The sequence below is a fragment of the Cebidichthys violaceus genome, unplaced genomic scaffold, assembly GCF_023349555.1.
Source record: "Cebidichthys violaceus isolate CVI_PGR_0920_01 unplaced genomic scaffold, fCebVio1.0.p SCAF_12, whole genome shotgun sequence".
NCBI classification, from domain to species: Eukaryota; Metazoa; Chordata; class Actinopteri; order Perciformes; family Stichaeidae; genus Cebidichthys; species Cebidichthys violaceus.
The window spans coordinates 15,050,836-15,064,258 of record NW_027176285.1 but is presented as its reverse complement, the minus strand read 5'-3'; the positions used below and the strand labels follow the sequence as shown (position 1 = coordinate 15,064,258).

Genomic DNA, 13,423 nt, shown 5'->3' with positions numbered 1-13,423 from the left:
CTCTCACCGGTCTTGAATTTTGGGATTTCATTTTCGTGCGGTAATGACACTCGTCTCTGCTTTGCCGCTAAGCGGACTGAAAATGACTACTTCGACTCGTTGTCGTTCTGAGCTGCATTCATCCACACGATGCATTTATACAAATGTTCAGAGTCTAATTAACACGCTATATCTTGTTTAAGGCGATACAACACTGGAGAATTGTGATTTTTTTTACACTTTCTGTGTTTTTTACAGATTCAGCAAATAGGGTGTGACATGTTGATTAGTGAGCTTTCGAGGTGCAGAAAGTCAAAAAGGTGTCGCTTCTCGTTTAGTGCAGACATGAGAGTGGTAAGGATCTTCTTATTCGGCTCATGGAGAGAGAGAGAGAAAAAAAAAAGAAGCATATATGCGACAACTCCATGCTCGTTTACGTACAAAGGTTGACACCGTTTTAACGCAGACGAGACTAATGGAATTAACCGTTTGGTACCAAAAAAAAGGAAATGAAACAAAATGTGAGCGAGTAGATGTTAATCACACTCTGATGTCCCTGTGGAGCTCTGCCACATTCCATCTTTTGAAATACCACAAACAGCAAGAACATTTTCTAAGGGCTGAATATTTAATTTATTATTATTATTATTTTTTTTGAGAATTCCTTGAACTACAAATGTAAGCTTTTAATCAGCTGTGAGCAGATCCTGTGTTGTCCAATAGTGTCCAGTTTAAAAAAAATGAGACACATTAATATGCAAAATGGCCCTTTCAAGTATGCTTTATTTTGTATTGGTTTCTATGTGAAGGCTTTACATACTCTATACACTATAAGTAGATGTAGATGAGACCATTTGTCTAAATCTGATTCCTGATCAGTTTATTCAACATGATTAAAAAACAGGAGAAAAAAAAAAAGTGTATTTCGGTAAACCATCACTCCATGAGTCACATTCACAATACAAAGGTAATTAGCTTTCACATTTTGGTCCTCAGCAGTCAGAAAGTGCGACAGAGACCGTGACCCCAAGACAAGGAATGTTGACCATCTGACAGTTACCACAAAAACAGAGAGGTAGGCGCCGTGAGAATCCCAAACACAGGTTGTGTGCTCTTGAAGCCTGACCTGAACCCCACTGAGGCCGAGGGGGACTAATTGTTAATTAAGCCGGGCTGATGAAAGAGAGCTCAAGTGTAAATGAATGTGTCAGTCTGGAGGAGCACTCAGACTCACCTCTTACCCCCACAAAAGGAAAATCAGCGTTATTTTAAACTTGACAGGGCCACTCCAGCAGTTCAGAACGGCTGCTTATTATTCACGGTGAAATGGAAGTTCTGATGTTGTTGAGCGGGAGAAAGAAATTAAGGGAAAAAAAAGAGAAGGAGATTAGGCGTAAATCATGGGAGACAGTGGAGAAGTCCAGGTCTTCTGGTGGGAGTGTGTGTGAGAGAGACAGTGTATCAAGGTGGTAAAATAAAATGTATCTCGGGGCAAAAGCTTGAAAAAGGGAAGAATTTAAGGATATAACTGACTCTTTTTTTTTTTGAAGCAGAATAATAAAAAGACGACCGTAGACGCTGTTATTAACAAAATCCGTGTTAAAATAAAACGTACCCCGGGGCAACAGACGGAAGAAGAAAAGAATTTAAGGCTGACCTTTTTGAAGCGGAATAATAATAAAAAAAAAAACGGCCCAGCCCCTTTTTATTAACAAAATCCTCAGACTTCTATGATGTGCAGCTGTTTTATTATGACCCCAATGCCTGTCGTCTGCAGCATCTAGCCTTTACCTGCACCTGTGGCCTGGGGGCATGACTGAGGCAGGTTTAAAGCGATGTCCCTGAGACTGTCTCTCTCCTCCCTGATCTCCTGTAAGTCCTGCTCAATGAAGGACATCCTGCTGTGCTGTTCCTTAGCGGCCAATTGCAGCTTCTGGATCTTCGATCCCAGCGTCGGGCTCTCGACGCTCCCGCGAAGCATGCTCAGGCGGCGCGCTGTCTCGTCCAAGATCCGGTCGAAGCGCTCCAGCGGCACGTTCCCATCTGGCCGGGACATGCAGAGAGAGAGAGAGAGAGAGAGAGAGAGAGAGAGAGAGAGAGAGAGAGAGAGAGAGAGAGAGAGAGAGAGAGAGAGGACCGTTGGAGAAAGAGGCAATCATCAGAAGTTTTGGTAGGTGGTGGTTTGTAAGCGTCTCGGTCCTACATCAGTGATTCAAGTGGGGGCATCAGCCATGATGACCTAATTACAGTGATTTGGTCATTATGCTCTCAATCGTGTTAACTTAACTTAAGCGCCACGGTGTGCCAGGTCCCTGTCATTATACTTAATTCAACAAATTGTACAAAACACACAAGAACTGTGTTTGAATGAATAGGTCAGATACTATTACCACTAAATTATTCCTACACTGATATTTACCCACAAGGAAAATGCTGCAGGACAACATGAACGGCAGTTACTCTTACTTTACCATGGGGGCACCAATCTGGGAAATATTCCCATGTTAAATGAGGCATTAAAAAGCAAAGAGCTCTTTAGTGATTTGACATTTAAGATATAATGAAGATTTACGAGTTTTAGAGATATGGAAGTCTAAAAAGGTGCCAACAGGGAAAATGATCTATAAGGGGTGGGGTGACTTACCAATCTTGCTGATTAGCTCGGTTAGCGTAGCAGAATAGGCCTTTAACTGGAGCTTGGCTGCTTCCATGTCTTCCATAACGCTGCTCAGGGACACGTCAGGCTGGAAATGAGAAGACATACAGTAGAAACAGTCTTTTGAGGTGCACACAGGAGGAACAGATCAGCAAGCATAGCGTCTGCTGTTCAAATGCACACACATGTCTGTGTTAGGTATACCTCTGAGATGATGTGGGAGGCGGCTGTGTCAGCTAGCATCTCCTGCTCAGCCAGCTGTTGCAGAGCAGAGTCTATGTGGGAGCTCAGGTGAGCAGATGCAGTCCTGGTATGCCTGGCCTGGGTCAGAATGGCTTTGGATTCCTGCACACAAAAGAGAGAGAGAGAGAGAGAGAGAGAGAGAGAGAGAGAGAGAGAGAGAGAGAGAGAGAGAGAGAGAGAGAGAGAGGGAGAGAGGGAGAGGAAAAATAGAACTAAGGAAAGTCAAACAATAACCGAATATTGAGGATGTAGAAATTGTGAATTTCGGAAATACTTATGTATCAGTTATTGGACATGTTTGGATCACACGACTCGGAAACAATCCTATGCAGCCACCACTGGCATTTAAATAGCATAACACTATTAATATTAGTGTTGCCTGATCGTTATCTGCAACTGTGCAGAAATGCTGTATTTCAAACAGAACCAATAAAGCTGTGAAGCTTCCAACTATTCGGTACGGCCCAAGAATTGTCTTTTATCGATGCGTTTCATATTGTGTTTACAGATTTAAAGGGCGCTCCAGTCCGCCGTTCGTCCCGTTGAGAGAGAGTGTGCTGAATATAGGAGCTGCATTACCAACTCGCAGCAGCGCTCTGAGGGAGAGATGGTTTTTTTTGGTAAATGAGCGGCGATGTAAGGCTCAAACTTTGAAGTAGCCGACGTCTACGCTCGCAAAACACAGAAAGATGACGAAATGCTGAGCGCGGACGGAGGCGTGTGTGTGCGCGCCGATTGGATAAATTACAAATTTGATCCCTATTATGGCAATCCATCCAATAGTCGCTGAGACGTTTCACCACACACGCATACCTTTGCCACAGTATGCGCCGTCTGTTCCGCCTCCTTCGTGGTGTTGCTGGAGAGGCTGGAGTTTTCCAGCGCTGGTTTTAGCATCTTCTCGATTTGTGAGACCTTCTTCCTGACGTCAGCTAGAACCTTTTCCTCCAGGGGCTTTTCCTTCTTCATTGCAGCCTTGGTCTGGGCCTGCCGACGGGGCCACTCCCTCACCATGTCTGAGTGGAGGTGCAATAACCAAACGTGTTCAAACTGTGAGAAATATTTGTGTTCGTGTAGATGTAGTTTATTCGTATTCTGTGCTACTATTTCAACGAACGTCTGAGGAGACAAAATCTCTTAAGATTCTCGTTTGCGTATCACAAACCGCCAACATTTCATTCATGAAGTTGATGCTGTAAAAAAAAGCTCCAAACATTTCACTCCATTGCATTTCCCACATAAGACGCTGCTGCTTTCAATACGTGACAATTAGGTCAAAATGTTCCAATGCTGATGACGTATTTATATGCTAACATTTCAGTCCATTGCTCTTATATTTTGTTTTCACTTGACATTTCAAATTTGAGTAGAACAATTCAATTTGGACGTTCAACAAAAACAACATCGCAAGACAGACAGAAACGAGATAGAAAGATGGAGAGACGGAGAGACGAAGAGGAAGAGACTCACGTTCTATTTCTCTGTGCAGGGCGATGGCGTCAGACTCCACCCCTTTCCCCGTCACCACGGCCGACAGAGCCGTGACTTTTGACCCCTGAACGTGAGCTTGCAGCTTGAAAGAAAGACACATAAGAGGAAACATGGCCTCAGTTAAAGTCTGTTCAAAAGCTGATATCAAGTCAAAGCGAGGAGACGACAGCATTCCAATAGTCCATGCTAGCAGCTCTGTGATGTCATATTTTCAGCTAAAGTGCTGAAACAGAGCAACGAGACGCGGTTTCTTGGCCCGCTTGCTCGTGTTTCTGTTAGCGGATTGGACTTTCCGCCCTGATTCCATTTCCCCACCATTGTAGCAAATCACAGAGAGAAGAAAACCTGAGAGGGAGACGCAAGCGGCAACAAGTTGCTTCAACGCGCCTCCCCCCTGCTGATTGAAGAGAATCCTCCATAAATTCAAGAAATATCGAGCTCTCTGATAGCGCTACGTTCTCATGCGAGCGGTCTGAAATATAAATGTGTTCACAGTAGCATATGTTGCTATTTGGATAGTGCAACTTAAGTCTCCACAGGGATTTATTTACACACTCTAAGGAGATTTATTGAGTTATTTTAACATTCTGATTAACAGTGTTATTGATAGGCTGATATTCATACCACATTTATTGGAAGAAACAAAGCAATTCATTGTAAAATCAGACATTCACCCTCCCCCATAAGTCAAATCCGCCTCCGTAGATCGAGTAGTCGACTATTCAGTTTCACCCTCATGCTAACATTTGCTAATTAGCAATAAACACAAAGTACAGCAGAGGCTAATGAAAATGTCAGTAGTTTTGCAGGTATTTGGTTATCATGCGAAGTATTGCTCAAATTGAAATTTTGATTTGATGACGGATGAATGGATAGTTATTACAATTCATCCTGAGGGGGACATGAACTTCTGCAACAAGGATGACGGAAATCCTTCCAGGAGTTGAGCAGACATTACATGGGATTAATGAGGGTAAATTCATCCTCTGGGAACCTTGAATATCTGTACGAAATGTCACGACAATCCGTACATTGAGATGTTTCAGTCTGGACGAACAGAGCTGCTCACAAAGCTGCTAGATACATTCATGAAGATACATGAAGTCACATGTGCGGTATTTGTACTCACCTCACTAATGTCATCCAGCACTTCCAGTTTCTTACCGGCAGTCTGTTTCAGAGGCTCCACCTCCTCTCTGATCTTACTGATGAGATGGTCTTGGGTCTGAATTTGCTCGTCCAGCTCTTCTTTTTGTTTCAGCAGGTCCTCGCCCCACTAAACAGGAAGCAAAAAACACACAACTTTAATGCTTTTATTAAACAAATCCCATTTTGCTTTCTCTATCACTTTTACAAAACATTCTGCCTTTAATCAGCCATTTTCAGAGGGCAAATTGGCCTATTTTCTGTGTCCTGTTACAATGTTGTGAGTCTGCTCAGAGAGGCTGCGGTGGTTAATCGCCCTCCTCTGGAACAACATGTACCCCCATGAGCAACACATCCTGCCAGGATCCTCTCTCCTGTGCCTACTCAGTGTCCCTCTCTGCTTGCCAAAATGTAAAATGAAGAAAGAAAAAAAAAAAAAATGATGTGGAGGTAACTGCCCACTCTTCAAAAAAAAAAAAAAATGATTATCTGTATATTAGCCTAGTTACATGTCCCGGAATGGTTTCTTATATAATATGTGCCGCTATCAAACCGGCTCTAATTAGACTAAATGATCCACTCATGGGTCTATGATGGAACATAATAATGCTTCAAATTCCATTTGTGCTCCGCAGGTGCTGTCCACACTGACCTCCGCTGTACGGTTGGTCGGACGCGTTCGGTTGAGCGCCGTCTGGTGAGGCTCCGGCGATGGGCTGGCATCCGTCGGAGCCAACCGATGTAAGGATGATGTGATGTTACCCAGGGCAAGCTCTAAACCAGCAGCGTCCTCCTCCAGGGCCAGCTGCTCGGCGGCGGTTTCATTCACCTGCGCTGTCAGGTTCTCCTTCTGCTGCTGCATGAGTGTTATTCTGAAAGACGGGAGAAGAAGACGAAAAGGAGAAGAAAACGCTGTAAAATGTGGCGTACTGTAATAAACACCAGGATGTTTTTCTGTTCACTTGATCTACAACATATTCTGTGCTGCAGACTCATTAGAGCGTCGCATATTTTGCACGTAATTCGGCGCGTTCAATTTCATATCGTCGGTAAGAGAGACCTAAAAAGCATCACGCCGTGCCATATTGAAATCAATATACGTGTGGGAACAAGGCAAGGCATCTTGTTATACCTGAGTAAAGAGGATTTAAAAAGGGAAGGCGACATTGTGCGAAGAAAGCATGATGAATTCACGTAAAGGCACAGCGCGGTAGATGTTAAAGTGCCATTTTTATCACCTCCACAGCTGTAATGATATCCAATCTGTTTTGCCTCAACAGAGCAGAAACACACGGATTCACAGTGCGACACTTCGGCTTCTTTTTTTTTTTCAAATGTGTTCAGCAACAAGCACACGTCCTTCTCTTGGGTGGTTAAAATTATTCACAATATTTGAACTTAATATGTTTGCCTAGAACGCTGGAAGATGCCTCTCAAAACAAAATCACACGGCAAAGTAAAAGTATCGATACAACAATGTAAAAATACTTCATTACAAGTGAAAGAAGTGTTGCATAAATACATTTTAAGCATAAAAACACAGAAATGGCCCCTGTGACTAATATATTTGTATCTTATACTACACAGGATTAGCACTATTTTACTCTTGCAGCTTTAACTACTTTAATACAGCTGGGTAGTTCAGTCCAGATGTTGCCAACCCGAGGTCTAAGTCTAGTCTATAATCATTTGATGTAAATACTTCATTTCGAACAAACGTGTCTACGCTTCTGTTAAGGACAGGGGTCTCAGCTGCAGCCTTGTCATACATGCCTATTGTCAGCGGCTGGTCGGATACTTTTGTCATTTCTCTGACTGGATAGCTGTCCTGCCTATAAAATGCATCTGATCTGCTGAAGTACCAACACATGGGGGACATATGTGTAGGAAATCCAATTCCATGCTGCCCATCTGTGCATAAACTGCTCAATCCACATCCTGTAAACTGACACACACACACACACACACACACACACACACACACACACACACACACACACACACACTATCATACAGCAGCGCTCCAGAGATTAACAGAACTCTCCTGAACTGCGCTGACTACTGTTAGAAGGGGGTAATCAATTTTGAGTTCCTCGCTTCTTGCTCTCATCATGGCCACCGGAGGGCTTTTTGCATCATTCTGTCTGGCATTCAGGATAATCCTCAGAGCAATCACACGCTAGGAGATGCAGCGAGCGTGCTGCAAATCCAGGAAAGCAATAGGCTTACAGTGGAGAGAAGCTTGTTCCCCCCCTGTGGCTAAATGTCTTACTCCTAAACTCCAATGTGCTCTAAAAGGCTGCTGTGAAGGAGAGGACCTCGAGCTGTTATACAGGGATAGGTGCACTTTGTTAAGATATATCCTGCGAAAGCACAATAATCTAGGGAGTCATGCAGCTTGTTGGGATTTTTCAATACGGGATGCTTTATGTGAATGGGAGACATTCGCTCTTCTTGTGCTCGTCTGGGTGGGGGCGTGTGTGTGTTTGGCTTTTTTATTGTGCTCACTGCTCCGTTAGGTTCCTGATGTACTCCTCTGTGGAGTTGTCCTGCAGTAGATCCATCAGGAAACCGAAGGTCTGCTCAGAGGCTCTTGCCGCCCTGCTGGCTATGGCCTCAATGCGGTCTGCTGTTTCTCTGTGACTACAATGGGGGGAGAGAGAGAGAAAAAAAAAAAAAAGGAAGACAAAGTGAAAGGAGGAGAAAAGGGAAGTGAGTAACAGAGAATAACAGAGCATTACAACCGCCTGAGGAGAGATGAAATGGATTTCAGCGTCAACGGCTTCCTTCTCCAGTCCAGATTGCTGTAACTACCACATAATAATGCTGCATACTCTCAGTGGCCAAGGGCATCGATTCACAAAGGCTTAACCCCCAGTGTCAGTGACAAGCTAAAAGTAGAAGCAAAGAGAGATGAAGCTCCACAGATTACTTCAGTGGTCTTTTCTTGTAATGGTCCATTGATCCGTCTTACCTTTTCATTAGGGCCTGTGAGTCATTGACCAAATTGTTCCATTTGTTGGGTTCTGACACCGCCTCAAAAGGAATGATCTATGGAAAAGGAGGAGAGGGAATGCAACGTAATGAGGGAAAAGAAAAAGGTCTGGCCTTGAAGAGGCTTCAGACATGTATATGTTCATCATGTCTTAATCTAATCATGAAGGCGTTTTTCATCAGCTGAGTGGAGAGTTTTTCTGTACACTCTGTGCTTGTTTGCTCTGAAAATTTAGCATCTGGGCACCGGTTTGTAAAAAAAGTAGAATAAATGTAAGAGTAGAGGTTCGTTAGATTAGTTTTGGCTCGATTTAAAATGCTCTTTTCTGGACTGCCGTCATGGGCGAGGCTCAAAACGGTGTCCTGTGGATTGCTTTAATTCAGCAGATAATGAAACTCATCTAATGAACCTCTTAAGCATATGTATTCTAAAAGGTTCAAAGCAGGGGCATATGGAAAAAAACAAAAAACAACTCCTCACACACCTCAAAATAAATCCCCTCAAGTTGTGTCCTGATAAATGTAACGCGTATACAGTCAAACGCAGAATTCTTCCCCGAGTGACATTTAATTTGAGAAAAAGCAAATAAAAAATGGGAAAACCGAATCACCAATTGACACTCTTGCATTTTTTTTTTTTTTTCCCCTTCATTTTGGATGGCTGCTCTGCTTATTAATATGGAATTAAATTGCTGCCGCTTCAGGCTTACCCAAGTGATAAGGGGGCTACGGAGGTACAATGTGTCTGCGCGCACACACACACACACACACACACACACACACACACACACACACACACACACACACACACACACACACACACACACAATCTGAAATAGAGAGTTATATACTGGCAAAACAAGCTATTTCTCATCTCCCAGAATCTGAATAACATGGCAGCAGCATCCATAATAGATTCCTGCAGAGCGTCTTGGTGAGACGGTGAGAAGTTGTTAATTTTAGCGTCCATCAAACAGTCTTTGGATTTTTCCTTTGGAAGCAAGAATTTGCCAGGCAGATGGAGGAAGGGAGGAGGAGGGAGGAGGGAGGTGGAGGTGTGGGTAAGAAATATTGTTTTGCCTTGGGGGAACTTTGTGATCTATACAGAGGAGCTCCACCAAGGGGAGTAAACTGCAGCGTCCAGTAATAAGGGACAAAAAAAAAAAATCAATTGTGTTACATACAATATCAGCCTGCTTGAGGACTGGTGAAGCCTTTATAGCTGCTCCTAACGTTCATACCTGGAATACACACGTGGACCATGAAACACTGCGGTTGATTCGGCCTACCATGCTGTCCAGGTCCAGCGTCGCCCGCTTCAGCTGTTCCTGAGACGCTCTGACCGCGGACGTAGTTTCCGCGAAGGTTCGACACGCACTCCCGCTCCCTTCCTCCTTCCTCGTCTCCTTCCCCTCTTCCTCCGTCATGCCGACGCTGCAGTTCAAAGTGGATGTAATGCCATGCAGCTGGGCCAAGAGTGCGCCTGCGGAAGCTTCCAGCGAGGAAAATTGTTTTATGAAGGCCTCCCGAGCTTCTGAAAGAACAAAGAGACAGAAAGCAAATAAAACCACATTAAATCCTTCATGGATTATTTCACCGAGAACATTATTCCTCCAATTCTTTTCAGCTAGAGCGCAGTATTTTAACACATCTCTCATGTTCTGTGTGAATTCAGACTTTCATCCTTTCTGTCTACCTGTTGGTAGTCAGAAACAAACCCCAAACCACAGGGGATTCTGTCCACTTTTGTCACAGTCTCACTTTGTATTCAGCGGCGTTTCTCGTGTTACTGGCTTCCTAGCCAGTCTGGAGCCGGGGTACAATTAGTACAATATGTCTGGGTGTTTGTTGCTTCATTGTGCGGCATGCTTTGCTTGTCTCTTTGACTTTGTGTCACATAAAATGAGGGATAACAAGTGCCTGTGAGCCCCCAGTGCGATTTGTTTGGCTCCTGTGTGGCCGCAAAGTGAGCCTGTCGCTCCCACATACTCATTAAATCATTATTGGGCCACCCAGTGTCATAAAGGCCATGGCTGGTAACTATATGTGTGTGTAAGTATGTGGGTGTTGGGGGGGGGGGGGGGGATGTAAGACAACTATTATCGTGATTGCAACTATAATCATAATAAACCAGGGATTAGAGATGCATCGCCTGTCATATAAATAGGGATTAAGTTGGTCACACGGCGCCTTGTTCTATATTGTTATGATTTGTCTCCATTTGGCCTGTGCAGCTGAGCCTGTAAGCCCTTTCCCCTCCAAAGATAATGAGGATATATCAGCATTGTGTTCAGTAATTGGGAGAGGTTTGTATTGTTGCCTTCTTCCTGATTTAATCGCTTTGTTTTTCGCCGTATCTGTAGCGGTGTCACAACGAGGCGACGCGGACGGCGCAGCAGCCGTTTTTTTTTGCGGAACGTCGTGGGCGGTTTCGCGTCACATTTTCTTAGCCGTGCTCGCTGGCCCTGTTTGTACCGATATGGCTCATTAGCTTCTCGCAGCCGAAAATGTGACACAATACTTACAAAAAGGCACCATAAAGCGAGCTTTGCATTTCACAAAGCAAAAGACGTAGGACACGTTATAAAGGAGTCGGCGGGCCAAGTGGGATCATCTGGCTGCAGTTACCTTGGAAGGCCAGAAAATCCTCCAGAGCATTTGGTAGAGCGTCCTCCCTCTGGTGCTCGTGCTCATAAAGCCTGGCCATGTGATGCTTCAGCAGGTGGTGCCGCTTCCCAAATCTACCTCGGCAATCAAAGCGAGCCAGCAGCCTCTCCAGCTCCTGCAGGCGAGTCCTCATCTCCTCCGCCTGCACGGTAACGGCGCAGAGATTTATCACCGACGGCGTCAACGAGAATACAGATTTTGCGAGACCAAAACAAAAACATACAAACAACTCTACCACAACAAAAAATACATATCCATCCAGATCTGTGCGTATTTATTCAGACACAAGGATTGAGATAGGACTTTGATTCTTGCTACGGCATGACATTAAAATGTAGTATTTCAACAAAAGCAATGAATAAATGAATACGCAACAACAGGATAAGGATAGAACGCGGTTTTCATACATCCACATCCACTCACACTGTTCTCCGCATAGCATGTGGCCCAAAGAAAGCGCCTCAGAAGATAACTGGATTAGACTTCTTAGAGAATGGAAGTCCAGGTCTGAAAATTGAATGAAGCTGCTGTGATTGGCACCAATTTGTTGACGCTGGAAGTGAAATGGTCCGGACCTACAGAAGGAGCGCGTGATCTCGCTGTGACTGTTGAATGTGCGACGTTGTGTTTGTGTTACACTCGTGTGGCTACGAGGTGCCGGCTCCGGTAGCAGAAATAACTGCGATTGCTGATCGTACTAGTTAGCAACCAAGGTGTTAATGAGCTCACGTCTTCAGTCCAGCATCATATGCATTCATACTGCGCTCCTCCGTCTTTGAACGAGTACCATGCAGCTAGTTCCCATTCTGTATTTCTCACTGTTATCCGGTCCCTTCTTGATCATCGATCACATATTTCTTTCTTTTTTCCCCAACCTTCCTCTCTTTGCGCTTGTTAGTCTTTTCCTTCCTGTGCGCAAAGCCAGATGAAAATGTGAGAAGAGATAGAGGGTGGGAGAGGCAGAGAAGGAGAGCCGGGGGGGGGGGGGGGGGGGGGGGGGGGGGGGGGGGGGGGGAGAGACGACTGAGGAGTAATTGCAGGTGTTCAGAGCAGACAAGGCTTGGGGTTGTTCACTGAATTGCTAATACTGTAGAAATCACAGTAGGTATTCACACAGGTACAAGGCGGTCCGGGGAGAACACACACACACACACACACACACACACACACACACACACACACACACACACACGGCCCCTTTAGCTGGAAAAAGAACGTGTTCAGAGGGAAGACGGAACATGTTGGTGGTATTGGATTGACTTCAGGAGGCAAATCCAGAGACGCAGCACCTTAGCATACAGACGTGGGTTGCAACAAATCTAAAGGGACAAAAAGAAGCTACCCGGGAGATCATTAGGGCAAATGTCTCTTTCTGTTTCACTGCACATCTACTGTTTATTTGCAATCTACAAATACAAAGGAGCCATATGGCTTTCATGAGAGCCTACAAAGGCAAGACGTGCAGGAGGGGAGGGGAGGGGGTTGGGGGGCTATTTCAGGAACAAATTGCAGTTTATAATACAATAGTGAGAGCCAAGACGGCGAGGAAAACGTTTATATAAATATGTGCAGCAAACACACATTAGTAAGTGTTGAGTTACAAAATCGCCATAGGAGCAATATATGACATTCAAAGCATTAATAAGGCAGCAAACATATATATACACAGTATGTCAGCATAGTGGAATATGTGTGTTGTTATTCACGCTTCTCATAGCTTTTTTTTTGACATTTGACATTCGTGCATGTGAGCGTCTCTCATATGGCGGTAACAGCTGACGACGTGGAAACGTAGCACCCACCCAACCTTTTGGTTCCCCCTCAGGTTCACACCGTTAGCTCTGTCAGCACGTTTGCCATAGTTCGTACTGTTAGCACCGTTAGCACTGCTAGCTGTAATCCGCCTACTCGGACGTTGCCGTCGTGAGAGCCGCTTAGAGGCAATGAAAATGCTCCCAATCTTGTATCTTGCACCTTTAAATGGTTTATTGATATTTCAATGTTGCGTTCACATTTTTGTTTGTGTTGTGGCTCAAAAACCTCCAAAACACTCACCTGATTCTTGACAAGACTGTAGCACACTGGGCACTCCTCACACTGGTGTGTGGCCCTGTTGTGGAAGTAGTTCATCTCACATTTGTCACACTTATAGCCCACGAAGCCCTGGCGGCAGTGGCAGGTACCGTTACCGTGACACTGCATTGAAATGGAGCCCATCGGGTCACAGTTACAGGCTGGGAGAGGAAA

The 13,423-nt window shown here is 44.6% G+C and overlaps 1 protein-coding gene across 1 annotated transcript in view; it reads right to left on the bottom strand.

Moving 5' to 3' along the window:
- Nucleotides 1-742: 742 nt before the first annotated feature.
- Nucleotides 743-13,423, bottom strand: part of lamc3 (laminin, gamma 3) — a 91,855-nt gene continuing 79,174 nt past the window's right edge. The window contains exons 17-28 of the mRNA XM_068706638.1: nucleotides 13,232-13,410; nucleotides 11,138-11,318; nucleotides 9,799-10,043; nucleotides 8,490-8,566; nucleotides 8,024-8,158; nucleotides 6,168-6,387; nucleotides 5,499-5,645; nucleotides 4,349-4,451; nucleotides 3,692-3,894; nucleotides 2,840-2,980; nucleotides 2,624-2,723; nucleotides 743-2,022 (exon numbers count right to left, since the gene is read on the bottom strand). Of these exons, the coding sequence (XP_068562739.1) occupies nucleotides 1,760-2,022; nucleotides 2,624-2,723; nucleotides 2,840-2,980; nucleotides 3,692-3,894; nucleotides 4,349-4,451; nucleotides 5,499-5,645; nucleotides 6,168-6,387; nucleotides 8,024-8,158; nucleotides 8,490-8,566; nucleotides 9,799-10,043; nucleotides 11,138-11,318; nucleotides 13,232-13,410 (1,994 nt within the window). The 3' untranslated portion in view covers nucleotides 743-1,759. The remainder of the gene's footprint in view (nucleotides 2,023-2,623; nucleotides 2,724-2,839; nucleotides 2,981-3,691; nucleotides 3,895-4,348; nucleotides 4,452-5,498; nucleotides 5,646-6,167; nucleotides 6,388-8,023; nucleotides 8,159-8,489; nucleotides 8,567-9,798; nucleotides 10,044-11,137; nucleotides 11,319-13,231; nucleotides 13,411-13,423) is intronic.